At 44.3% G+C, this 27,405-nt stretch overlaps 2 protein-coding genes across 2 annotated transcripts in view; one reads left to right on the top strand and one right to left on the bottom strand.

Moving 5' to 3' along the window:
* GNG12 (G protein subunit gamma 12) overlaps positions 1-8,364 on the bottom strand; it is a 120,695-nt gene extending 112,331 nt beyond the window's left edge. Inside the window, exon 1 of the mRNA XM_084875628.1 lies at positions 8,226-8,364. The gene's annotated coding sequence lies outside the window, so the exon portion shown is untranslated. The remainder of the gene's footprint in view (positions 1-8,225) is intronic.
* Positions 519-26,753, top strand: LOC311617453 (uncharacterized protein; the record flags this gene model as incomplete). The annotated part of the gene is made up of 5 exons (XM_084873814.1): positions 519-582; positions 2,766-2,846; positions 8,145-8,522; positions 13,809-13,875; positions 26,680-26,753. The coding sequence occupies 5 exons, from the start codon at positions 519-521 to the stop codon at positions 26,711-26,713; spliced, it is 624 nt and encodes a 207-aa protein (XP_084729940.1). The 3' UTR covers positions 26,714-26,753.
* Between the last annotated feature and the right edge of the window lie 652 nt (positions 26,754-27,405).

The following is a 27,405-nucleotide window of genomic DNA, read 5'->3' as shown; positions in this document are numbered from 1 at the left end:
AGTTTAGCACTTCTTAGTTGGGATTCAGGAATCTGTGTTTTAACAACTCCACCAGGTGACTCTCATCATGAGAGAAGGTTGGGAAACACTGTTCTAAAGGATCAACTTAAAAGAAAAGGCCTGCAAGAAGCGCCAGCTGGCACTGAGGACATGGACACGGACGGACGGACGGACAGATACACACACACACACTCACTCATGTACTCCCTTTCTTAATTTTTGGTAGCTTTAGCATTAAGGCTCCCTACTTGTTACCCCCTAAGCCAGAAAAGTCTTTTTACACAAGCAGCAGCGCTCACAGGTAAGTTCCAAAGGCTCCTAAGGCCACACGGTCCTTGGCATCCTGTCCCCAAGGGGAGAGCCCACCATTGGTCAATAGATAACATGAGCCCCTGTGCCCATTCCCAGGAGTCAGCACTGCATTCCCTTCATCGGGTGGACTACAATAGGGGTGCAGGGACCCCGGCATGTGTCAGGCAGCACTAAGCAAGTTGTTGGCATTCGACCAACAGTCGGCAATGTCAACACCATCCCCAGTGCTCGTCTTAGGAAATGATGGAACTGAAGCCTGTCACAAGGACCGTGAGCCACTGAGCGGCCATTCCTAGCCAGGACCATCAGTTTTACTCTTTTGATTAAAAAAGAACAGTGGCTCCTGCACGTGGCTGGCACACGCTGTAGAGAACGTGCTTTATTCTTTTCCAATGGCATTTACTAAGCATCTACATGTGTCAGAATCTGCTGGCTCATGCTTTCAAGGGCTGGAGGGTCTGTGAGAGGCAATGCGACTGCTGACCGCATCACAACTTTGTGTGTGTCAGAGAGAGGCAACCCCTCCTGGTGGAGCTGGCCTTGCAGGGTTGAGGGCATCAGAGAGAAGTGGCCCTTCCTCTGGCAGAGGCAGTCTGGGTCAGAACACACAGTTTCCTTAAGAAGATTTGAGTTACCACTTGTTTCCTTGGCCAGCACTCTTGGGCAGTGAATAACCTGTACAGGGGTTCAAGACAGCCCTGTCAGGAAGTGACAATCCAATCCTTCTGCTCATTGGCCAGACATCCAACTCTCCCTAACAATTTGCCTAAGCAGCTGATGATGACCTTATACACTCATGTGAAGGTGGTCTCCTGTGCCAGCAACAGACTAATAACTCAAAGGTTTCAGTACAGGACAGTGCTGGTTTCAACACTTGCCCAATCTGCCCGAGATTCAGGTTGACTAAACTGGTGTGTGATGGTTTTATAGCAATCAAGTCCTCTCTGAGTCTTAATAAAACCTAAGCAGCTCTCGGATTTTGACTCCTCTTTCCATCCTTAGGTTTATTTTGCTCCTGTTGAGAGCTAAACCATGTTCCTCTGCAGTAATTTCTTCCTGAAAAGCAGACAAAATTTGAGGTCACTGAAAGCTTGGGGCCTCAGTCAAAGGGTCCCCAGTGGAGCTGAGGGTTTACTATCCAGTGCTCAGGGACATTTTGGCTGATAATCTGCAGCTAACTAAAAGCCTGATTGCCCTACATCAGTAAAGGCAAGATTCTACCCCACAGTGTTCATATTGGTTTTCATACAGCTATTGGAATGAAGGCAACTCTCTATATACAGAATGCAAGTGCAGAGAGGAAGGCTGATTCAGAACCCTCTCCAGTGAACAACCCAAATTAAATCAAAAGTCACACTTCTTCTGAGTCAACCAAACATGTCAATTACATGACATTAATTGCAAGGGGAATGACAGTCTATTCCGTAAGAAAGCACACGGGGCATGTAAGTCCTCCTATCCCTCTGTCTCCAAAGTCACCTGCTTATAATCAACGGAGGAAAATTGCCAAAGATTCTTAGCCACTGATTTACTAAGATAGACCTAAAAGAAATTCTTCCTTTAGCTATTAATTCTCCAGCAGAGTTGAAAGTATGAAAAGTCTTAAGAGTCTGCAACACCCTGGTTTTTATTATACAGTAATCCTCTGAAATGCAGGCCCATTAAAAGAAGACAAAAAGCCTCCCTGTCAGAGGATGGCAACCAGACCCTCACAGCGAAGCAGTTTTATGATACCCAATAAAGCCTGACATGATAAACCAAACATTTAAGTGACACTAGAAATGATTTTCAAGAGACTCGGCAATAAGTGTAATAATTCAATCAGAAGTAACCTTCCATCAAATCACCTCCACTCTCTGCCCGGGATCCAAGCCACCTGCTCATTCTTCTCCTTTCATTCCTAAAAGAGGAAAAGAGGTGAGGACAGGGAGGAGGACCGATTGGTCTGAGCTGGTTCTAGAATAGGACTTAGCAGGCCAGTTCCTTCATCTGGACTCCCAAACCCTCTTTGGGAATGCAGGGGAGGGAGAAGCCGATTTCACAGATCACTTCAGGCCTGCCGGGTTTCTGGCACCATTCTAGAAGTTTTCAATGCCTATGGCTGAAGAAGGGTGAGACCAATGAAAGGCAATAATTCTCAGGTGGGTCATCCCAACTGTAAGAGAAGCTGGACGCACCTCCACTTCAGCTCTCAGCACAGTGCTTAGTGAGTGGTGCGTGGAGCTGAACAACTCTGGGTCGACTTCTGGTCTGGCCACTGAGGGAGCCTTGGCTTCCTCCTCCTCAGTTGAGAAGACTGAGCAAGACCATGTATGCAAAGGGCTTGGACCTGGGGCAAGGATGTAGAACAGCTCAATAAACAAAGTCACACAGTTCTGCCGGAAGAATTTTTTAGCTATCGGACTTTCCGCTTAAATTAAATTCACTGTGTCTTCCTCATGACTGTCTGGCAGGCTTCGGATATGCTGAAAGTGTTGTGTGCATGCAGCTCGTCAATGCAGTGACAACTCCCATAGTCAAGGTTGTTGGACTAGGTCTGTGTACGGAGTCTAATTGCAAAGTCCAACATCTCGTAAAAGATAAAACTGCAAACTTCTGAAAGAACCTTTCTTGTACTGCTAAACAGTTCTCACTACCAAAGTTTTGACATTTAACTGCTATGTGGGCTGGTGTTTTTTGTTTTTCTAAAATAACAAAATCTTGCTATTTGTAGCTAATAAATCAGAACTTTCACTGAGTTACTGTTACACAAATAGATTGCTTTTATTATATATTAGAGCACATGTGTCAAACACAAGGCCCGCGGGCCAAATCCAGCCCGCCAGGCCTTGCAATGTGGCCCGCACCGCGCTGTCATCACTGCACTCCGCTGTCAGTTTATGACATTGTCAGTTTATGACTGTTCAGTAAACCATTCGGCCCGCGATTTAGGCTGGATGTTAGATTTTGGCCCCTTCTCTGATTGAGTTCGACACCCCTATATTAGAGGCTTGATGCACTAATTCATGCTCCAGTGGGGTCCCTGGGCCTGGCCTGCGGGATCGGGCTGAAACCGACTCTCCGATATCTCCTGAGGGGTCCTGTATTACAAGAGGGCGCAGGCCAGGCTGAGGGACCCCACTGGTGCACGATCAGGGCTGGGGAAGGATGTGGGAGGTTGGCCAGCCAGAGAGGGACAGCAGGAGGGCATGTCCGGCCAATCTTGCTCAGTCCCAGGCCTTAGCATATCATTAGTATATTATACTTTGATTGGTTGAATGGCCAACTGGATGACTGGACACTTAGCATATTAGGCTTTTATTATATAGGATTCATGCTCATTGGAGAAAATGGGGAGAGAAAAGGGGGAAAGCATCAAAATCCCATCATCCATTTGTCTGGATGTTCTTCTAGACTTTCTGTTTATGCACATGCTTTTTAAAACCTGGTTGTAATTGTAATAATGCACTGTAATGTGCCCATTGCCCTTTCCCTATTTAACCTAGAAAACATGGACTTCGTGGAGTATTGATTTCTTTTTTAAGTTTTTAATAAGAAAGGAAAATAAGAATGAGATCTAGGAGGATTAACTTGTGTCACATTTCACATTTAAAAGATGCAATGCCAATTGTCTAAGTATATTCTCTTACTTCATAAGTACTGCTTGGCAGGATTTTTTAAAAATACTGAGCTTTGTTAGATTTTTGGGAAACACTGAAATTTTGTACAGTTGTTTTTGTTACAAAAATGATACATGCTCATTATATAACATTTAGAAAGAGAAAATTTCAGTAAGTAATAATTTAACATTAATATTTATTGAACATGTTAATAATATTAACATTAATGTTTATTTAACATTAATATTTATAGAGGCCTGATGCATGAAATTCGTGCAAGGGGCTTGACCCCCCCGCTGCCATGGGCGGCTGCCTCTGCCTTGTCCCCTGTTGCTGTGGCTTCGTCTGGAAGAATGTCCAGTCTAATTAGCATATTACACTTTTATTATTATAGATAGTCTATGTATCAGGCACTGTTCTGAATGCTTTAGACAGATTGATTCATGACTTCCTCACAGCACCGAGATATTAAGCACAGAGATATTAAGTAACTTGCCACACTATACACACCTAGAGGCAGGAGCCAGGAATCCATCACTATGTTACATACGATGTTTGTCCTAGGAGTAAAAAGAATCAATAATTGATTCAGTCAAGTCCTCCACTGCTTCAGAGTACAATGTGATAGGCAAGAAATGATTCATAACTACACTATATCCTTTACAGCTATTTTAAAATACTACCAAGCACCCTCTCTGTGTCCCTGTGGAACAATTAGTAACATGAGAAGCCATGTGTGGCACGAGCTATGATCCCAATCAGTCCAATTCTTTGCACCCAATGTGCATTAAGGAAAACAAAAGGCGCTTATGAAAGGGCTTGTTTTTAAAGATGAAAGCATTTTTTTAAATTTTGCAAATGTTTCAAGGATGAGTCGATTTCCTGAATTAGCTGAACATGCATTCCCCTGGAAGTTTATCATCAGTCATAAGGCTTTTACAAAACGTTTACTAAACATTCCCAATCAGCCCTAAACACTACTTGTGGCTTATCTGTTGGCCCTGGACATCGGTGCATGAGAAAGTAAATAGCTGGATATCCCTGGGTCACATTTCTTCATATTTTAACTAAAAGTCATGCTTGGTTAAAGACAAATACTTCTGTTCCTGGTTTAATTTCCTATACACAGCTAATGCACAGGACTGTTTGAAATATATAAATTCTCTTTAAATGTAAATATGATTAATGAGATGTTTCTGACTGCTTAGTTCTAAGAAATATTATACATCTGCAACTTGAACACTAAAAGCATACTGAAACTGTTAATCCATTAAACGTAATTATTCATATCACTGTGGGAGAAACATGACACACATAGGTACACAAATATTTTACATCTATCTATCATCTATCTACCAGTCTGTAACATCAGGTACCTTCTTTGGAATTTAAAATTACACTATCCAGCATTTCCTGAAGGTTCTAGACATCTTATCATTTATCCAAAAGCCTGCTGCCAACGTCAGCTAGATCACAAAATATCTAATTGTTCAGACATTAACTGTGTGTTAGGTGCAAAGTGTTTTCCAAAGATTTCACATACTTTCATAAAAACCCTAGAAGTAGAGACCACTGTCATCCCCATTTTATAATGCAAACCGAGAAAAGGTTAAATAACAGAGATTCGGATCCAGGTCTGTCCACAAGACACCAAAACCCACACCACAAACCACTGTGAAACTGCTTCTCTTCTGAATCAGGCCTCAGAAAACTTTATTTGACTTCCACAACCTACCTCCCTAGCTTACATATAAAATTAAAAAAAGAAACAACACCACACAATTACAAATACAACACAATAAATGACATAATTCTTAATGTGAATTTTCGTTTTTCTTGAGTTTATTTGGGCCAACATTAGTTAATAACACTGTATAGGTTTCAGGTATACAATTCTATAATACATCACATCATCTGTATTTTGTATTGTTCATTCACCACTTCAAGTCAAGTCTCCTTTCATCACCATTTATCTCCCCTCCTCCCCCTGTGAATGTTTTTTTTTTTCCTCAGAGAGAGGATTTCAACATAAAAAACAAGAACTAATCTTGAATTACCTAACCATTTCCTCAAGTGCTTTCACTGTGAAGCTCTTAGCTGTCACACCTGACAAACCACTCCTCCTTCAACAAGTGACAACAACACAAGCCTGACACCTCACATTTTACTGTTAGGGAGCTAGTCTTTCACAGGAGCCTGCAGCATGCCACACAGAAAATTTTATAAGATTAATCTTTCCAGTCTCTTGTAAAGCACAGATTCACGCCATTTATGTATTTCTATACAAATCTAAACGCTGTCGGGGTTTCAACACCTAGTGAATTTACCCTGGGTTAAACACAGTTAAAAAAAAAAAAATACGGCTGTAAAAAAATACATATAAATATATGACTGCATTTTTTATGAGGTTTAAAGTCACAGTTCTTATAGACTGAACAGTATTTTTTTGGCTCTAACCCAAGGTTTTATGATGCTGGTTAACTGTTAGGGCACTCAAAGGGACTGAACATTTGATCCTGAAGTCCTTTTATCATTTAAGTCTCATTATAAAAAGTTTGATTACTTTGAAAAACTATGTGACCTGTGAATCATTTGTGTTTATTGGAAAAGGGGACTTGCTAATACATACAATTTGATTTGAAAAAACAACAACACACCATCTCCTTACTGGAAGGAGATTGTTTTGGCAACAGTACCAATACCTAACCTGTCACTCCAGCGCTGCCTGCCTTCCTGGTTCTCCTAGGTGAGCGGGCCATCCCGGAGGACCTACAGGGAGAGCTCTGGAGCACCAGCGGCGGTGCAGTAACGGGACTGGCCCTTTAAAAACCACAGCAAACCTCGCTCTTCAAGGAGAGAGAACACCCGGATACAGACCCTGCCTCTGACAACATCCAAAAGATTCATTATAGACAATCCATTCGGACCAAGCTAAGGCAGCCCCAGGAAATATAAACAGCGTCGGTCAGCACAGACAAGGGGGGGGGGGAGAGAAAGTGGGGGGGACAGATAACTGATGGGAAGGAAGCGGGTCATGTGAAGTTTCTCCAACTCCACACACACGGTCTAACAAATCCCCGGTTTGTTTCCACTCGGGGCAGCCATGGAACGTGCCGGGACACGTGGGCGCCGGGACCTCCCTTTTCCCGGTTCGGTCCGTTTCCTCCTCCGGGCGCCGGTCCGTACACACAGCCACGCCCGGGCACCGGGGGGACCACCGGACGGCGGGTCCCGGCGGTCCCTCCGCTTAGATCCCCACTTGTCCCAAGTTCAACTCGGCGGCAGTGATTTACCGAGAATCACGAGTTCCTTTTCGAAAGTTATGAATGATGTAAGCCAAGTTTACGAGACACAAAACGTTAAGGAGAGGGACACAAGTGAGTGTCGGAGGCGTGAGCTACCGCGTTTGGAAATTAGCTTTCATGGATGTGCCCTCGTGAACATCTAGATAATAATAAAGTGGAGAAGGAAAAAAAAAAAAGTAGCCCTGATACACGCCTTAAGTATCTGAGGCGAGATGGAGGGAGGGGACGGAGTAAGGAGGGAAGAGTGTCCCGGAGGGAGGGCAATACTCTTAATTTTTATTTTTAATCCGAGTCTTGGCTTCCCGTGTATCTATCACCTGCCAGTACCCTCTGGGGTCACCACCTGCTGGGGTCCCCGGCGGGATGAGTGCGCTCTGGGTCTTCCTCTCTCGGACCCGCTATCTCCCCGCCAGACCCCCGCGCCCAGCGGGTTCCCGGGCTCCGCACCCGCGGGCCGGACCCCGGAAAGAGCGGAGGAAAGTAGGGAAGAGGGGCGTGGCGCCAGGTCGCCCCCAGAAGCTGGCCCTCCTCCCAAACCTGGCACCGCCGCCAAGCCAGTGCCCGGAACGCGGGAGCCTCCCAGCCCCGAACCGGCTCCGGGCGCACGGCGAGAAAGCGAGCTGGGAGACCAACCCCGGGCTTCATGCTCCCCCAACCCCCCCCCCCCCCCGCCACACCTCCCCTCCCAGGCTCCGCTACCCCAGCCCCAGCCCCAGCCCCGAAGGGCCCCGGGCTCCCCGCGCTCCCGGCTGCGCCAGTCCCGGCGAGCGCGCCGTCCGTCCCGGCTCAGGGCGCCCCTCGCCCGCCCTCCCTCCCTCATCCCCTTCTCCGGCGGCGACCAGGGCCGCGACCAGTCCCCGCCCTCCCTCCGGACACTCTTCCCTCCTTCCTCCCTTCCTCCGTCCCCTCCCTCCATCTCGCTTCCCAGCACCGGGAACCCGGAGGCGGCCCCCGAGCCGGCCAACCGACGCCCCGCGCTGCGCCCTGTCCCCGCGGGGGCCCCGCTCACCCCTGCGCCCGCCGCTGGTGCTCCCTGGTGTGCCCGTGGCCGCCCCGCCGCCGCCGCCGCCGGGGACTCGGTCTCTAAGGGCTCCTGGAGACGGCTCCGACCTCTCCTCCTCCTCCTCCTCCTTCTCCTCCTCTCGCCCCGGCCCCGCCTCGCTCGGGGTAGGCGGGGCGGACAGTCCGACGGGCGGGCGGGGCGGCGGCGGCCGGGACTCCTTCCTGCGGCCGAGCCCTCCCTTCGCCCCAGACGCCCTGGCCGCTCCCCGGTGCGGACTCCGACCCCTTGTCGCGGGCAGAGGGGGTAGGTAGGTCGGGAGCTGTGAAACTCCGCCAACATCTGGCCGCTTTGGCCATTCTCGTGGGTCCTTTCCAGAATTCACGGAAGCCCTGGAGTTCAAGGATTCTCAGGGGTGGGCCCCCCACTTCGCTGCCTTCCAGGGGGGCTGCTCTGACTTCTGGGGAGTTTCATTCGCGTGCGAACTCCTCGCCAACCCTGATGCCAGCAGTCCCCTGGGCCACCGATGTGCGCGCTGCCAACCCCCTACAACCAAACTTAGGCTCCGCTCCAGGAATTTCTTAAGAAAACAGTCACAGTAAAATTTAAAGGGCCCTGGGGCCACGGAGAGATTTCGTTTCCCAGAAAGTGGAGAGAGACATCTGTGGATTGTTGTGTTTGAAGTACAGGCACCCATTAGGAGCTTTTCACCTCCATCTCTTCCCCCATAAAACGCGTGTTTCCTAATGCCCAGCACCTGGCAGAGTTTCATGGATTCATTGGATTTGGCTAGGTTTTCTTCTGAATGGATTCAGGGTCCGGAGTTGGAAGAGCCACTTCTATTTTCACAGACTTCAAACGACTGGTACATAGAGTCATTCAGTGAACATTTACTGAGCACCTGCTATGTGCCACAGGTTGCCTTAAAGATGATGGGGAGAAACCAAGATGAATCAGATGGGGTGTCCAGAAAGAGTAAAAAAAACAAAAACAAATGTACAGAATCTTATTACTTAGACAACTCCCCACATATCCCTAAATGTCTGCTTTGTCGTTTGACAGGGTGGAGATAAAAAGAGAAGGTGAGGCCAAAGTAGGTCACGTAGAACCAGTGTGGGCAGAGTCCATACTTGAAAATGGAGCCTAAGAGCATTGGCAAGGGGTGTCTGGGAACTGAGTTTCACCCACTGAAGAGAAGTGAGGCCTAGTGTAGTAAGGACATTATCTTCACCCTTTATTTCTACGGCGACTCAAATATCATTCTGGTGAAATCACTTGGCCAAGCTGCAGAAGGGCTGCTGCAGGTGGAGGAAGTTTCTTGTTTGCATGCTTTGCCCCAGGAGGGTGGCTGTAGCCACCGGTGGATGGCGGTAGTTGTTGGGGTGTAAGCCCTTTGTTTCCTGCATCATACAGTGGTAGAAAATGCTTGACTGACTTACGGACCCTGACACCTCCAAAGCATATACCTATACAGAAGAGTGTGATGCCAACAGGGACTATCACACCCTGGAGTTTCTATCTTTTGGCCACCGACTACAGAATCAACTCCTACAGCCCTTACCAGCAATTTCCATTTATGAGGCACTCTGTAGTGTCATAAGTGCATAAGCTCATTCAGCTCTCGCAAAAACCTAAAAACGGTGACATCAAAAATGTAAGTGGCTTACCGAAGATTTTCTAATCCAGGGCTGTTCAAAGTCCACTGGTCCAGAGAACAGGGACAGTCTGGGACGTGTTACCCATCTGTAATGGGATGAGCATAGGAGTTGAAGATGAGCAAATTGAAACTTTTAAAGCAATTTGACTGAGTCATATTCTGCCTGTTGACTTTAATAACTAAAAATATGGCCTTGGGTTTTGTATGTCTATTTCATTTTCTCATTATCCATTCTGTATCTATCATGTTGTATAAAAGCATCAGCTGTAACAGATTTAAAATGAAATACCACAGATAGTTTGAGAGGCACGGACTAGGTGGGGTAATAAGAACTAATACTTACTTGGCAGATGTCGCTTTAAATCCTCCTCACCCTAGCAGGTAAACACTGGGACGGTAGGCCATGTATCCCAAAAGTAGCAGAACCAGACTCTGTGCTTTACCCACGGCCCTGCATCCACTGTTCTTTCCATTCTGCCAATGTGTCCAAACTTCAGCCACTCATATTTCACCTCCATATCATTGTACCTCCTATATGATTTTTTTCACTTATATTTTTGATTGGCTTACTTTTGATATTTCTCACATATATTACCTTGCTATTAGTGACTTCACCCATGAAATCTTGGGTTTGATAGGCAAGCGTGTCTCTTACCCTGGATCACATTAAGTACAAGCCTGACTCGGGCAATTTCTGTCAGTGCTCTGTCAGCCTCCCTCCCTCTGACTCTTGTTGAATGTTGAGCACACTGATTTCAGCTATGCTTTCATTCTCATCACTAGGACCTGCTCCCTCGTCAGAGCACCACCCTTAGCTTGCAGGGTTTGCTTTGCCTGCTTCTGGGACAGCTGGAAGTAACTGGGAAGTAATGTGTAGCCCAGCCTTTTTCCAATGACTAAGGGACATGAGGGTATAAATAACTCCAATTCCTGCAGTCAGGACAACTCTAGGTTGGATCTCCACTGTTTACAGAGCTTCCTTCAAGACTGGGCCAAATTCTCTCCCCTTCCCTTATGGAACCTGGTTGGATATCACATTATTTTTATTATTATTAAGGTGACTGATTAACATCATAAAAGTTTCATATACGTTGGGCGCCAGATATATGAATCTCTTTCATGGCCCACATGGAAAGAGTTCCAATTCAGGGTTCAGGTTCTGGAGAAGGGCCGCGCACAGATGAAGAGACTTGAGACTTGAAGAAATTCACCTTGGCGATATGGGGGGCCAGGCAGTAGTCCAACTCTAATGGGAGAACTACTCCTGCTCTGGCCTTGCCATCCCCTTTTATTAAGGCTTTGGGGAAACCATCTCAGGCAATATAAATAGAAATTTACATGTAGCCATTAGGCAGGAAATAACAGAAACTTACACGGGACAAACAAGGTGGAGGCTGCTTCAGCTAACAATGTCTCAACTAAAGGATGAGTGGTTAGAGCAATTAAGGTTGTTGACCAGCCTTCCTGGCTTCCTGTCAGCATCTGTTTTAGTGAAACTGATTTTTTTTCCAGCAGTTTCAGGTGTACAACATTATAATTCAACTAAAGGCCTGGTGCATGGATTTGCGCACCAGAGGGTCCCTCGTCCTGACCTGCAGGGATTGGTCTAAAACTGGATCTCCAACATCCTGGATCCCAGATTACGAGAAGGTTGTTCTCTGGTGATGTCTCCCCAAAATCGGGCTCCCTCCTCTTTGGTTCCGGGTGCGTCACCTGAGAACCATAGCTGACAAGTCAGGACAGCTCTCAGCTCCTGAGCTGAGCGTCTACCCTCTGGTGGTCAGTGTGCATCATAGCTATCATTCAGACACTCAAATGGGCTGAGGGTCGGCCTGTTTCTTAGGCTTTTAAGTATGTAGATAACTGTAAACATTATAACATGTTCACCACTAAGTATCCTCGGGTCACCATATTTTCGATCCCATTTACCTATTCTTGCTTGCCTTTCTTACTTTTCCGGATCTCACTCCCCACTCCCCTATCTCTGTTTCCTTGTTACATGTCCGAATCAGGACCAACCATATGTTTTGCAGGGCTCAATACAAGATTTTAAAATTTGTAATAGATTAAGAATTTCAAGGGCATTAAACCAAGTACTGGGCCCTGTGTGACCTCACAGGTGTGTGTGAGAGACTATAGGCCAGTGTTTCCCAACCTTCTCTCATGATGAGAATCACCTGGTGGAGTTGTTAAAACACAGATTCCTGAATCCCAACTAAGAAGTGCTAAACTAGAATTTTTGGGAACATATAGGTAAAATTGTATACCTAACTAGTGCTCTAAGACAGATTTTATATACAGAGCACTAAGTTAGGTATGCAATTTTACCTATATGTTCCCAAAAATTCTAGTTTAGCACTTCTTAGTTGGGATTCAGGAATCTGTGTTTTAACAACTCCACCAGGTGATTCTTATCATGAGAGAAGTTTGGGAAACACTGCTATAGAGGTATAGCAGTTGAGAATGGTTTGGGTTAATGAGATGATGATGTAGGAAACCTGGGGTTTAGTCCCAATTCTGAGTGATACCCATAACACGTGAATGTGGGTGGTATCATGGTGGTCAGCAAACTCATTAGTCAACAGAACCAAATATCAACAGTACAACGATTGAAATTTCTTTTGAGAGCCAAAATTTTTAAACTTAAACTTCTTCTGATACCACTTCTTCAAAATAGACTCACCCAGGCCATGATATTTTGTGGAAGAGCCACACTCAAGGGGCCAAAGAGCCGCACGTGGCTCGAGAGCCGTGGTTTGCCCTAGAAACATAGACTGCAAGAGGAAAGTTTTTGGGCAAGTGGTTAGAAAGATACACCCGTAAGAACGTGAGACTGGCAGGGGCAGAGGTAGAAGCTGCCGCTCAGTGTGCTTAGAGTTGGCCCTGCAGTCAGTGCAGATCGAAGTTGGGTGGCTCTTCAGAGTTGGACCAACTCTGGGGACTGGGCTTTTGTGTCTCCATATTCTGCATCCCTGGGAAGAAATGTGGTCATGGTCAAAGCAGTTCACTGAGGGCAGTGCCTACTGGTTGGCACAGATGTGAGTGGCCAGGAAGTAATACTCCCAGCAGCCCAGGAGTATGTTGTTAGCCTTGAACAGGGGTCTGGGATTGGCTCCGCAGTGTGCCTGCTATTGGTTATCTCTGAGATCTGTCTTGGGTTTACAGTCAGTCATAACAGGAACCCAGCCCAGGGCTTAACCCCTTGCTCCTCCATGTAGCACCTGGGCAATTTTTGGTTGTAATTTTACCTTTCTCTTCCTGAGCCTATTTAATTTCCTCTCCCTCCGGCCTCCAGACTTATCTTAAACATTTTTCCCTTCTCTTTTTATGCCTGGCCCAACTATATTTCACCCCTCCAATGGCTCTCAAGACAGACAGACAAACAAACAAAGAAACAAACAAAGCAGTTGCCTATGAGAGAGTAGCAGTGTAGTAAATGAAGTAAAATATTACCCCTTATGAGGTGTTGCCCTTGGCAATAGGTTCTAACTTGGTCACTAACAAACTCTGTGAATTTTGGGCAATTACCTAACCTGGTTAATCACTTAACCAGGCATTTTCTTATCTTTATTTTAAAGAAATTGTAAGAGAATGGCCTCTAACACCTGAATTCTATGAAAATTACAATTTTAGAAGAGACAGCTTTCTTTCCTGCACAATCCCTCACGAAGCAAGCAAAAGAAATGGTTTTATGACTCAGGACAACATATTTTTAAAATTAGCTGCAGCTCACATATGAAGCTCTACTTCTGTGAACTTCTAGTCAATAAGCAATAACAACACCCTCACTAAAGCATCAGTCAGTTATGCGTGAAAATGGTGAAAAACGAAGAAAATCAGTCTGTCCGTAGGTGACCAGGTCTTCACAGGCTTCGGAGCAATATTCTGGGATATCAGCTTTGCTTCTTAAGGGTTTTATTCATTCTGTTGCACAGAGCCACACTCGTCTGGACCTGTCCTAGGAGTTATGGAGAGCTGCTGCCTTTTGAATAGATTACCCTGGTAAGTGTTTCACAAACTGGTTTTTCTGCTCAGTCAGAGGCTGCCATATTCCCATGTAGAAGTTAGGTCAGAGAGACGTACCCACATCCTGGAAATTCCCAAGTGACTTGTTGAAACGTGTATTCCCACAGGCAGGAGCTGTGGCCCAAACTGGCTACAGATCAGTAGGGCTTTAACATAGTTCCATCCTCACGTGGGTGGGAGCCTTCGGAGGTCTGGATCGGATTAGCCCCAAATTGAGGCACTAACTCAAGTTAGAGGATTAGTAACTGAGAATGAGCTTTCTGGCTTGTGACAGTGCCAGGCCCTCTAGTTTTAGAGAAGGTATGTTCTCAAACACTGTTGCCTAGAAGTCAAATACTTGAGCTCCAGAATTAGTGAATTTCTCATTATTGGAGGAGTTCAACCAGTAGTCAGCTAGGAAGTGGAGATGTAGAGGATATCCGGGGAAGTAACCCAATATCCACCAATAAGACATGGCACCTCCATCTAAAGAACCCTATGAAAAGATGTAGATCTAACTATATTCATATGAAAAGATGCTCTGAATATATTTTTGAGCATTTCAGGTTGTGAAAGAACATGTATAGAGTTCCCTACTCATGTACAAAAAAGCACTCATACAACACACACACACATACACACACACACACACACACACACACACAAATGTCTATATATCTGCAATTTATTAAAAAAATATGTTTTTATTGATTTTAGAGAGAGAGGAAGGGAGAGGAATAGAGAGATAGAAACATTGATGAGGGAGAAACATCGATTGGCTGCCTCCTTCACCCTTCCCACCAGTGATCCACAGCCCACCACCCAGGCATGTGCCCTAACCAGGAATCGAACCCGAACTGGCAACCTCTTGATTCATGGTAGATGCTCAACCACTGAGCCACACTAGCTGGGCTATCTGCAATTCTTTTGCCAAATGTTAACAGTGATTTTCTCAGGATGATGGGATGTGGGATAACCTAAACTTTTTTTTAATACAGCATGAATTTATTTATTTATTTTTTTACATTGAATGTATAATTTTACTCTGAATAATGGTGTGTGTTTTTTTACATTAAAAGTGTCTTTTTTTTTCATTGCATATAAAAAGGGGGAAAGATAGATAAGAGATTAGTGTCCTTGGCAATCTGTTTTTGTAAATAAAGTTTTATTGGTACACAACTACACCCATTCATTTATCTATTGTGTTTGGCCACCTTTGCTTTACAATGGTTGAGTGGAATTGTTGTGGCAGAGCTCTTATGGCCTGAAAAGCCCAAAATATGTGCCTCTTTAGAGAAGAAGTGTGGCAACCCTTGTGTAGATAATTAAACTAGAAAACCTTTTCATTATGGCAAATTGCAAACTAGGTATTACTAGTTATACAGCTTTCAATGTGTCTAAATTTTCTGTTAAAAAAAAAAAAGTCTGTTTATCTGAAAGTGCCTCCCAGTTCTGAGTAGTGATTGTAATGACAGAAGAAAAGGACAATACCATTATTTGGGTAGTTAATGTATTCTCCTTCTTCCTGCCCCTTGTTCCCTTCCTCATTCTCCTTCTCCTCCTCTCTCTTTTCTCTGCCTGCTCCTCCTGCTCTTCCTCCTCCTCCTTTTGCTTGACCTCTTTCTTCCCATTTTTCCAGTGAGATAAGGTCACCAGAATGTTCTATGTTTTTTGTTTCTTTGTTTTTGTTTATTTATTTATTTATTTTGTTTGTTTGTTTGTTTTTAATATTTTTATTTATTTCAGAGGAGAAGGGAGAGAGACAGAGAGATAGAAACCTCAATGATAAGAGAAAATCATTGATTGGCTGTCTCCTGCATGACTCAAACTGGGGATTGAGCCTGCAACCCAGGTATATGCCCTGACTGGGAATCAAACCGTGACCTCCTGGTTCATAGATTGACACTCAACCACTGAGCCCTGCCAGCTGGGCCACGTTCTCTGTTTTGACCCTCAGATAAGGGTGCAGGAGGTAGAAGACTGAGGTTTATCTCTCCTCCTGGCTCGGGTCTCTTTAAGAAAGAATGATTGAGGAAATCCTGGACAAAATAAATCATCATGGAGCAAGAGGGAGAGGTCCCAAAGCCAGGGGAGCTGTGGAGGAAAGGAAGGTGTCAGGTTCTCAGGTGAAAAGGCAGGGAATTGGGTGGGACAAATCCCTGCTCATCCCTCATTCCTCCATCACACTTTCCTCCAGTTTTCCTTCAACCTTCCCCTCCCGCATAATGCACCTGGCTTCCAGGTACATAGAATAGGTTTGGGATCTTTCTCCTTCACCATCAGTGGTACCAGGAATGCTCTCACTTACAGAAACCACTCAAGCAAGGATAACCAATGCCAGCCCGAGCACTGCCAGGCCCTTGCTCATTTCCAGAACTTGGCCAGAGGAACTGGATAATGGCCCTGATGTGGAATGCCCTTGGATACCAAGTAATTAAATGGTTCAACAGAAATGTTCTCTATGTCAACCACTTACCCCAGATCTTCCTCGAAGAAAATATAAGGCCCCTGCTGTGTCAGGAAGGGAAGCAAAGCAGCCTGGTAGACGATGAGGACCTGGGAGCTGAACTGTGATGGGGACTGGAAGTATTTTCCCTGGCCCTCTGATAGTCATCTCATTTAGCTCCATATTCTGGTGAGAATGGAAAATATCAAGTCTGTAAGCTCTGTGCCAATCCAATTGACACTGCATGGTTCTCAAAAATACCTAAAATGTTTTTCCAGAGTGCGGGGGAATCTCAGGAAATGTGATTAAAATGTGTTTTGCTTTGTTTTGTTTCAGTATTCCAGCATTACCCTAGAAATACTGAGATAACAGAGTGATACCAACAACAATGCCAGGACTTGTTCTTGCTGCTTTTACTCTATTATCTTAGCATTTTGAAAAATAAAAACATGGCCTATTTCGGCCTTGAAACTACCCTGAGATTACATACCGCCTTAAAAGTTTAGGGGTAAAAGAGATGCCTTATTTTAGTATATTCCGACCACATTCCTCTCCATGTAAACTCTCCCAAGGAGCCTAGTTGTTTTCTTTGCTACTTTCTTGGTTTCTAAGAAGGTTGGGCACCTTTTCATATAATTATTAGTCATGTGTGGTCTCCGTACCAACTGGGCATGGATCTACTTCCAGCAGTCTCTAATGGGTTGTTCTGGGTATTTTTGTGTTCCTATAAATAGCCCTGAGCTCTGTTCTGGAATATAGTTAAATTGCTTGGAAACATATTTATCCTTTTAGATCTTGCTCTTAAGATTGATTCAGCGTAATTGGAACAGTTATCACTCTAGAGCTAATCCCCCCTATTGAAGCAAGACCTGCATAATGGTCTACTCAATGCTCCATAAACCTTAAGGTTTTCTGGTCTGGTGGGAAGAGGCATCATTGTGGACCCTGAGTGAGCATCAGGCACGGGTACTCTAACCCTCACAGAAGCTTCTTCCCCTGGCCTTGGGCAGCTGCTTTGCCTGCATGAGTTCATTATCCCTCCTCCCACTCATCACAGGCACCATCCTGCCTAAGGGGGACCTACTTCTCATATCAGGGTTCTCTTTCTGTTTGGTGCTCTTCTCTCTGGGTCTCTGTCCTGTGACTCCCAGTGGCCTTGATCTTCCCGAACTCTCATCCCCATTTCCTCACAGGAATCCACCAGGCTCTTTGTAACACACACAGCCTCCCCACCCCCCTTGCTGTGGCCTGGAAGCTAGGCCAGTACACAGGGACTTGTAGGATTCTCCCCATCTCTCAGGCATCTCTCTCTCTCTCTCTCTCTCTCTCTCTCTCTATCTCTCTCTATCTCTCTCTATCTCTCTCTCATGTGTGTGTATTTTTAAAAAATATATATTTTATTGATTTTGAACAGGGAGGAAGGGAGAAGATAGAGAGTTAGAAACATCGATGAGAGAGAGTCATCAATCAGCTGCCTCTTGCACACCCTGTACTGGAGAAGTGCCCGCAATCAAGGTACATGCCCTTGACCAGAATCGAACCCAGGACCTTTCAGTCCCCAAGCCGTCGCTCTATCCATTGAGCCAAACTGGTTTTGGCTGTGTGTGTGTATTTTTTTAAATTGATTTTTTACAGAGAGGAAGAGAGAGGGATAGAGAGAAACATCGATGAGGGAGAAACATCGATCAGCTGCCTCTTGCACACCCCCTACTGGAGATGTGCCCGCAATCAAGGTACATGCCCTTGACCTGAATCGAATCTGGAACCTTTCAGTCCGCAGGCTGACTCTCTATCCATTGAGCCAAACTGGTTTCGGCCTTTTATCTATTTTTAGGTTGTTCCACACAGGAGGATAAAACCAGTTTCTTTTCTCCATCTTGACTGTCAGCAGCAGTCTTCCCTATCACTCTAACTCATTCATTATAATTCTTTCCCACTTATCATTGCTTGACATGATTTTGTACATTTAAAAATATCATCTCCCTTCTCAGGCTGGAAGCTCCATGGGGGCTCTTGCTATGTCTGTCTGGCTTACTGTTGTATCCTCAGTTCTAACATTGCTTGACACATACTAGTAGTAGTGCTCATTAAGTATGGAATGAATGAATGAATGAATAAGTGGATGAGAGCTAGACCAGGGCCCTATTATAGGAAGCTTGAATACCAATCAAGGAAATTAAGCAAGTTTTGCTGAGAGCAAAGCCTCCTGCTCAGGGACTGGAAGATTACATTCTACCCATTTGCCATTTGAGAATGTTGCGGGATGCAAGCTCCTCTGCCTGTGTGTCTGCCAAAGCTCTTGGTGGATTAGGTCACATTTTTGGAATCTGCTTGGAATTCAGAAACCTGGCAGTAATAATGAATCTTGCCTTTCACCCTGCTTCTTAATCTGATTGGCTCTAAGCCCTTTACAAATATTAATTATGTCTCACAATGGGGTTGCCACCCTGACCTCTTTTCTTAGCCTCATAACACCGGGACCAGTGTTCAGCACTCCTGTCCCATAATAGCAAGTGTATTCCTTCTTCCTAAACCAGGAAGGTTAGTGTGTTATCTTTACCAACATTCGTAAATTAATTAGTGTTTTATTGATGAACTTGATGATTGAGTAATTTTCCTAAAAACCTCATGTGACCATTGCAAAAACCTCTCCCCGTGTCTGACTCTAGTCTCCAAGGCAGTCTTCTGGGGTATAATATTAGATTACATGAGGAAATAAATACTAGAAACCACAGCTCTATTTATTTTGTGTCTCTTCCTTTTGTTAATACAGTATAAAATCCATAATAATATAAGCAAATTATGCTAATTAGACCGGATGTCCTTCCAGACGACCTTCCAGGTGGCGGGTGGGTGCCTTCCAGTGACTGGAGGGAAGCCTGGGTCCCAGATGCCACAGTGCTGGCAGCAGGGGGGGGGGGGGGGGCGGCGCCGGGGGGAGGCCAACTCTTGCACGAATTTTGTGCATCAGGCCTCTAGGTATAAATAAAAACACATATATTGGAGCTTCATGGTCACATTGTTTCTTGATCAAATGCATAATAAAAAACATTTAGAGATCATAGGTCTAGGCTCTCTCCTAATCCCCCCTTAGTGAGGTCACATTGCTCTTCCTGGAAGGTATCTCTACATGTGCCCCCTTCCCTTGCCAAAATGAACAAAAAAGCAAAAACCCAAACCTTTCTGGAATTCAGAAACCTTTAGGAACCTTTGGTCTAAAACAATTAAGGTTTTGGTCTAAAACAACTTTTCCAGTAAGCTAAAGGTGAAGGGAGGTTTTCTACGCAGACACAGTATTCACTCCATAACTGGCAACCCACATTTTTATAACATGTTATATTTTTTTACCGTGCACTGAACTATGCTTACAGGCCTTCTGAATTCAGAACACGGGTCTGCTCTCACCCAAGCTTTGTATGTATTTAGCCTGTTAGCCCACTTAGAGGCTAAACTATGGACGCAGAACAGTGACTGCAAGGCCATGGATATTTGCCTGGGCTCCATCCGTACACATGTTAAACAGAGTGCATTACTGAAGAAATTATGGAAATAAGGAACTTTACATGAGCTAAATTATTAGGGTAGTTTACAGAAATAGCAATTGAGTAAAAACTAAACTACAACACACTGTGTGTGTGTGTGTGTGTGTGTGTGTGTGTGTGTGTAGGAGTAGGGGCAAAGGGCACACGAGGTACCAGGCATATGAATGTAGAAACGATTGTAAAAGAGAAACCTCTGGCCCTGGCCAGATACCACCTGTGCCAAGTGAATTGAAAATGAACCATTCAGTTGAACCTTCCCTGCATTCCTAATACACAATTTCCCAAACAAAGTGAACTGGTTATTTCATACCACTAAGTTTTGGGATAGCAGAGCTGAGAGTTGTAGGTGCCATTTGAGTACCTGCCTGAAGCAGTACTACCTCTGGATTTTTCCATGAGTCAGTGCATACCTTCTCATGTATTTGTTTATCCTGGTATAATTTGGGTTTCTGTCATTTCCAACCAAAAGAGTTGTGGAGAATTCAGTGACACTCTCTTAGATTGGATGCAAAAGCTCCAGCCAATTGCTTCTCAGTTCCTCACTTAACCCTCATTGTTCATTGGTGCAAGAACCTTCTATGGTTTGATTGATTGGATTTTCATTCATACCTTTTACCCTATTTCTTTTCTCATTCCCTTCCTATTTGTAGACAAATATAATTCTGACAGGTATCTTTTTAATTGTTTGTGTTCTTATAAAATAACATTGTTATTTTGTGCACGTGAATTTTAGTGTTATATTAATGGTATACTCTTTTTAAGTATTCTTAAATACATAAGAATTTTTCTATTATGGTGGTCCATATTTTCCTCCAAAACTGCATCACCTGCTATAAAATTTTGCCTCTAAGAGATATAGATTCTAATGATATGTGTTGTTACTGACAATTACTTTTGTCTTCTTGGCATTAAAAAAAATACACAACCTCTTTTATTCTCTAAATGCCTCTTTTCTCACCTCTCTCCCCTGCATACACACTTTATTTTTTAATAATAACTGTTCTGGCTATATGAATGTGATATATTCTCATCTCTTCAAGAGTGTTAATTATATATGTATATATTAATATATATAGGAGATTATTTTTATTGTCCCTATTTCCTTTGAGTGTCTTTTCTTTCTACTTTCTGTTTTAAAAAATGTTTTCTTGTTTTTAATCTGTGTTTTTCAGCTTAGCAGCTTTCCTCAACTATCAATGGATCTTTGGCTGATTGATGCGCGTGTGTGTGTGTGTGTGTGTGTGTGTGTGTGTGTGTGTGTACAGGGCTTACTGAATGCTGGGGGTAGGTGATATGGCAAAGATTTGGCTCTTTGTCAGCCTGCACACCTCTATTGGTTTCTGTAGGTTTCTTCTTGGGCTAGTCAGACACACCAGAAAAGGGTCATATACTCTACTTGGGAGGTGGGGAAGTTTTAAGTTGGGCTGCCTGTATTCCAGAAGCCTGGAAGTCCCATGGTGGTTTTATAAATCTAGATTCTCACTTGATCTTGTTTTTCAAGTAGCCCACACTTAAACTGTGGCTCATGGCCATACTATCTGAACCATCTATTCAAATATTTAGCCAACAAATATTTATCCAGTCTCCCCTTAGCATTTTATGCCAGGCATAATTCTAGGTGTTTGGGAATCTGCCAGAAATTCAAATAGATGAAAATCCTGCCCACACAGAGCTTTACATTCTAAGAGGAATACATCTCATCTGTTCAGCCAAAGCATGAGTGTCGGTGCGGGGATGGGAGTGAAGTGGCGTGCAGTGAGGCAGCTGACAGCAAATGGAAGTGGCAGGGGTTTGGAGGTCTAAGTGCTCTTTATACAGACTTTCAATCAGTCCTCCTATATTCAACCTCACCTCACATCCTATCTTCAAAAGTGCTCAGTGCCTCCAATCCCAGAGCCTTTGCAGGTTAGGGTGGAAGGAACTAGCTTGCTTTACGTTAGCATCCCCTTACCCTTCCAGACCTTTGAATCTCAGCTTCCTTGGTTCTGCCCTCAGTTGCCTTGCCACTTGTTCATCCTCTTTCTACTCCAGATCTGCTTTAGTCTTTCCTTCCATTGTCCTTATTCGTGTGACTTTCTGCACCTTTTTGTTTTTCATTTAATATTATTTCAGTGGGATGGAGAGGAGGGGTAGAGACAATTTTGTGTTCAATCAACTATGTTTTATCACGTACCAGTAACTCGCTATCTGGGCACAGAGTTGGGCTTTTCAGGTAAAAACGGTGCCAGCTTGCCTGTGGTGGCAGCAGGCTCTGATTTTCTGATAGTCACATCTCTGCGAAGCTGTGCTGCCCGAGTTTAAATGTGATCACAGTAAAGGTACATAAGCTTAATGTTTCTAGTCCTCTGATATTAAGGCTCATTATCTTGTGCCTTTTCTCTTCTTCTCTTGGACCTTAGAGCATGTTTTACTTAACTTGCTTTTCCCTTGAGTCATATTTTTCCTTTATTTTTATTATTGACCTTCATGTTTTCCTTGCTTTGATGACCATGACGACAAAGTATTTTAGACTTACATTCTTAGTCATTGCAGGCATGTGTTGAAATATAGTAAAATCATGTGTGTGTTTTAAGTTGGAGAGAAATAGTAGGACGATTAATAACTAACATTTATTAAGCTTTTTGTGTGCAAGACACTGTTCTAAAAGCTTTGTATGTATTATCTTATGAAATTCTATTATTTCCTATGAGGTAAATATGATTATCAATCTACCTTATGGATGAGATATCAGGTCCTAAAAGGCAACACTAAAAGATTAAAAACTTGCCTAAAGTGTTACAGCAATTGAGTGAAGTTTTAAAATACTCATGAAATACAACTGCTTTATATATTCTCAAAGTCACCCATATTTTTTGTTACACATTTGCAGCAGGGTTTTGGTTCCCCAAACCTCCAGGGCTCCCTGCCAAAGGAGGCACATATCTAAAGATCAATAGCAAATTAGAAAATAAAGAACCAGATTTATTAACCAGAACAGCAGGGAGGTCTGGTTAGCTGTGCGGGAGGATTGGGTCTGGAGGCCAACATGGGGTTTCCTGCTCCCTTAAGTGGAGACTGGCTGAGTCTCAAAGGGCGAGGTCTGTGCAGCAGGTTCTAATCCACTCACCCAACCCGCTGTGCAGGAGAGAAAGGCAGGCTGCCTCCCCCCCTCCCAACTCCCCCCCACCCCTCCACCTTGTAGACCAAAAAGCTGGACAGAGAGCATGAGGACTGCTAAGCCTAGCTCGAAGAGACAGCTGTGCCCAGGGTGTGATCTCCATAAAAGGTCAAGAAGGGAGTCAAGACCATGAAGTAGAGGAGGAAGCAAATAACTGGCCTGGCAGCCATTAGAAGTGGCTCAGTTCATTGGGGAGTCATCCCATATACCAAAGGGTTCCGGGTTTGATTCCTGGTCCTTCAGGGCGTCTATGGGAGGCAACCAAATGATGTTCCTCTCTCACATCAATGTTTCTCTCTCTCCCTCCCACCCTCTTCCTCTCTTTCAAATCAACAAAAACTCCTCTGGTGAGAATTAGGAAAAAAAAGAAGAAGTGGCCCAATTCAAATTAGGCTCCAGTTTCTTGGGTTAGCGCCTGCTGGCTCCCTCTTTGGGGGAACTGAGGAGGGGCCTAGAGAGGGGCTGAGAGTGTGGGTAGCAACAGTCTCCCTCCTGGCAGCTGGACAGGCACGTTCTCTTTTCTGTTGAGATGAAAACGTGGGGAGAAGAAAAACACAGCTTCCCTTCTTCATATTTCTGTTTCATAGAGATAAAAAAAAAAAGTCATTATTTTAAACATTGCTTGTAGCTAGTGTCTTTTCTAACTTAAATTAATGCTTGTTGCAACCCACTCAATGGGTTTCTTGACTCAGTAATGAGTCTGGACCCTCAACTTGAAAACTTTTTTTCTAGGAGGTTTGTTGCCACAATTTTGGAGGAAAGAACTGCTCTTGTTTGTAAAAACACTTCAGTGGACTGTTTGGTAATGCAAGAAATGAGAATTTGGGACTAAATTGGGCAGGAGTGGTGATCAAGACAAACAGTTTGGCATAACTGCAAAGGATAATATAATCTTAGCTAATAATAGACAAACATGTAAAGTGACTGTACCTCTGCTATGCTACCAGCCAATCAGGAGTCAAAGCAAATTAACCCAACTTCTTTGTTGGCTTTATTTGCATACACAGGTGTGAATGAGTGGGGAGGATGCAGGCATTCTGCCCTACCCCAGGTCTCTCATAGCTTCTGGGCAGCATGGGAAGGCGGGGCTGGATCAGAAAGAGACAGCTCCAGGGCCTGAGGGGAAAGGAGCGGGCCAGAGTGGAAAGGCAGTGCTGGCAGCCAGGGAAAGGAAAGCTCATTCCAGCAGGAATCTTCATGCATCGGGCTTTTAGTTAAAATAATATGGTAGAAATGAATAGAGAGATTAACACCTGATAAGGTCAAACATCTTTTCATGTGCTTATTGGTCATTTTTCTTAGTCAGTGTGAGCTGCTAGGCCAGAATAACACAGACTGGGTGGCTCAGACCATTATTATTTCTCATAGTTCTGAAGGCTGGAAGTCTAGGATCAGGGTGCCTACCTGACTGGGTGCTTGGTGAAGATAACCTTCTGGAGCACAGATGACTGTCTTCTCAATCCTCATGTGGCAGAGGAGATAAAGGGCTAGCTCTCCTCCTCTCCTTATAAGGACACTCATCACTGGGGCTCCACCGTTATGACCTAATTGCCTCCTAAAGGGCCAACCTCCAGATACCATCACATTGCATTGGGCCGTAGGATTTAACATAGGCATGAGGGAAGGAGGGCACAAACATATAGTCCACAGCAACATATCTGGTATATCCTCTTTAATGAAATGACAGCAGCATTTCTAATAAACCAAGTGTTAAAAAGAAAGTAGAACATTATTAACAACAAACGTAGTAATATGTGCCATAAAAGTAAGCTTTCAATCTTTATATATTTTTTAATCTTTGATACATAAAACTCTGTGCCAGGAAGCAGGGATACAGAGGTTAACTTAACAGATATGGCTTCTCCTCTCATGTAACTTATAGTCATGAGGTAGGCGAGGATTCGAAAAACATTATTATAGAACAAAAACACATGTGTATAATTATAAAAAGTGATGTGTCCTAAAAGGAAAAACCAAATGACATGAAAAAGAAGACTGGAGAATTCATTTCCAAGGAGAGTTGAGTACTTTCAGTTCAGACCTGAAAAATGAGGAGGGGCTGTGCAGGCACTGCAGAGCCAGAAGCCAACGGACTCAGCCAACGGGAACAGCATGTATGGAAGGTCCTGAGGCTGGAAAGAGCTTGAGATGTGTAAATCCCAAAGCAAGCTGCTGTAGCAGGAATGCAGAGCAAGGTGAAAGAGTGATGTGAGATGAGTTTAGCCATCTAGGCAGGACCCAGATAAGAAGGAGGTGATCAGCCAGGAGACTACTGTATAAACCCAGCAAGATTTACTAGCAATTGGCATTATAACCAAGGCAATAGAGAGAGGAATGGGTAGTTTTAAAGTATGCTTTGGAGTTAAGATTGACAAGATATGGTGAGGGACTGTATGCTGGGGGCAGGGAGGGCAGGTGAGGAAGAATGAGGTAGTAAAAATAAATCCCAAGAAGCTTGATTGAACAACTGGGTCGATGGAGGTGACTTTATCAAGATGGTGAAACAAGAAGAGGTCTTGATTTGTAAGGGGGGTGGTAGGCAGTGGTCATGTTATTTTTAGAAGTCTATAAATTCTGAGGACTGATGTGTGTCTACAAAAAAATGTCTATGTGAAAAATATATACATTTTCAGAGAGAAAGAGAGAGATTGAAACATCAATGATGAGAGAGAATCATCAATTGTCTGCCTCCTGCATAACTCCTACTGGGGATTGAACCCACCACCCAGGTTTATACCCTTGATCAGAATCGAACCCAGGACCCTTCAGTCCCCAGGCTGATGCTCTATCCACTGTGCCAAACTGACTAGGGCAAAAGAAGTAAGTCCATTTAATGGTGTAATACATACAAGGGACCTCCAACCAAGGCTGAAAGAGTTGAGGCTGAAAGAAAACAACTCAAGTCCAAAGTATACCTCCCTCCCCCTTGCTTTTAGGATTTTTTCAGAGATTTTAAATAGTGTGGGCAGGTGTCCACTAGATGGCAATATTTCTTTGTAAAAGCCCAGATTTAGAAACCATACCTTCTCAGCTACATCAGGATGGAGTCTTGAGGGGCACACAGCCAGAGTGCAAAAGCCCTGAAAGCACAGCCCAGCTGGCTGACCTCCAGGCATGTGCACAGGCAGCAACAGCTATAAGAGCAATATCCTCTGTGGCTCTTTACAAGAGACAAAGGTGTGTGTGTGTGTGTGTGTGTGTGTGTATTGGATTTGGGTGCTTCATTTCATGAAAAGCCCCTTCATCCTAACTGCTGATAGTGCGAGCACAAGAGTAACACTAAAGCCTCACATAACCCCTCTGAGCCCCTTTCTTCACCTGTAGAATGGTGAGCATATTAGTACAACCTCACAGGTTCGTGTGAGTATAAAATTAGGTAATGCATGCCGATAAGGTGCCTAGCACAGTCCTGCTGCAAAGCAAGCACTTACTACATTATCACAATATCCCCAAATGACCCTTCTGCCCCGGCTCCCTCCCTCGAGGCTTCATCCTATGGCAGCCTTGGTAGTTGTGGGCAGCCTTCCAGGCACGACCTCACGATTGAAGGACACAAGTCGCAGCAAGGTGGCAGAGTCTCTTTCAGGTCCTTTGAAGCTTTTAGTCCATGGCAGGCGCTCCTCCTTAATGATCCTTCCTCCCAACTGCATTTTCAGGAAGATGGAGCCCTTCTGCAATGGACTGGTCTAACTGGACAGGCAAGCCATGAAGACGGAGAGAGCGGAAGCTCGCCTGGTAGAACGCAAGTGCTGGGAAATCAGCCCCTGCCAAACACACTGCACTGAATCCAATTACCTTCTGTTTGGTTGCCTTTCCTAAGCTGCTGAAAGATGTGCAATTGCTGTCTGTGGGCTCATAATTTCATATTCCCAGCCTGGCAGGAGGGAGAGGTGCAAGCTCATTTTGTTCGGAGGTTGATGTAATGTGAATGCAGCTTGGATTTTTCTTGGGAAGAAGTGGGCTTGATGCTACAGCAGGGGTCAGCCAGCTCTTCCCCCCATCCCCATATTTATCTTTTTTCTTTCCTACTAGCTCAGTTCACCACATGCTCCATTTTCCTAAGATATTTTGGGTGCTTTATAAACATGTTTTCAGAAATGCTGTCCATAATTACTATATTATTCAGTAACATTACTTTGTGGGTGTTTTCAGCTTTTTATTTCATGTGGGATTTGGAGGGTGGGTGGGTATTGAGGTGAGTGAGAAGAGAATAGGAAATGTTCCTTTGATATAGAGGGAAGGAAAAGATTTTTTGGCCTTTAACCTGTGATGCAGGTAGCAAAACAAATTTTCTTTTTCTTTTTTAGTCTGTATAAATGATTAATAAATGGGCAGACTGTCCAAATATGCCCTGTGGAGTGAAAATGATCATACTTCCTCAC

The sequence above is a fragment of the Pipistrellus hanaki genome (assembly GCF_964339955.1).
Source record: "Pipistrellus hanaki genome assembly, chromosome: 2".
NCBI classification, from domain to species: Eukaryota; Metazoa; Chordata; class Mammalia; order Chiroptera; family Vespertilionidae; genus Pipistrellus; species Pipistrellus hanaki.
This window is presented reverse-complemented; position numbering and strand designations above follow the sequence as displayed.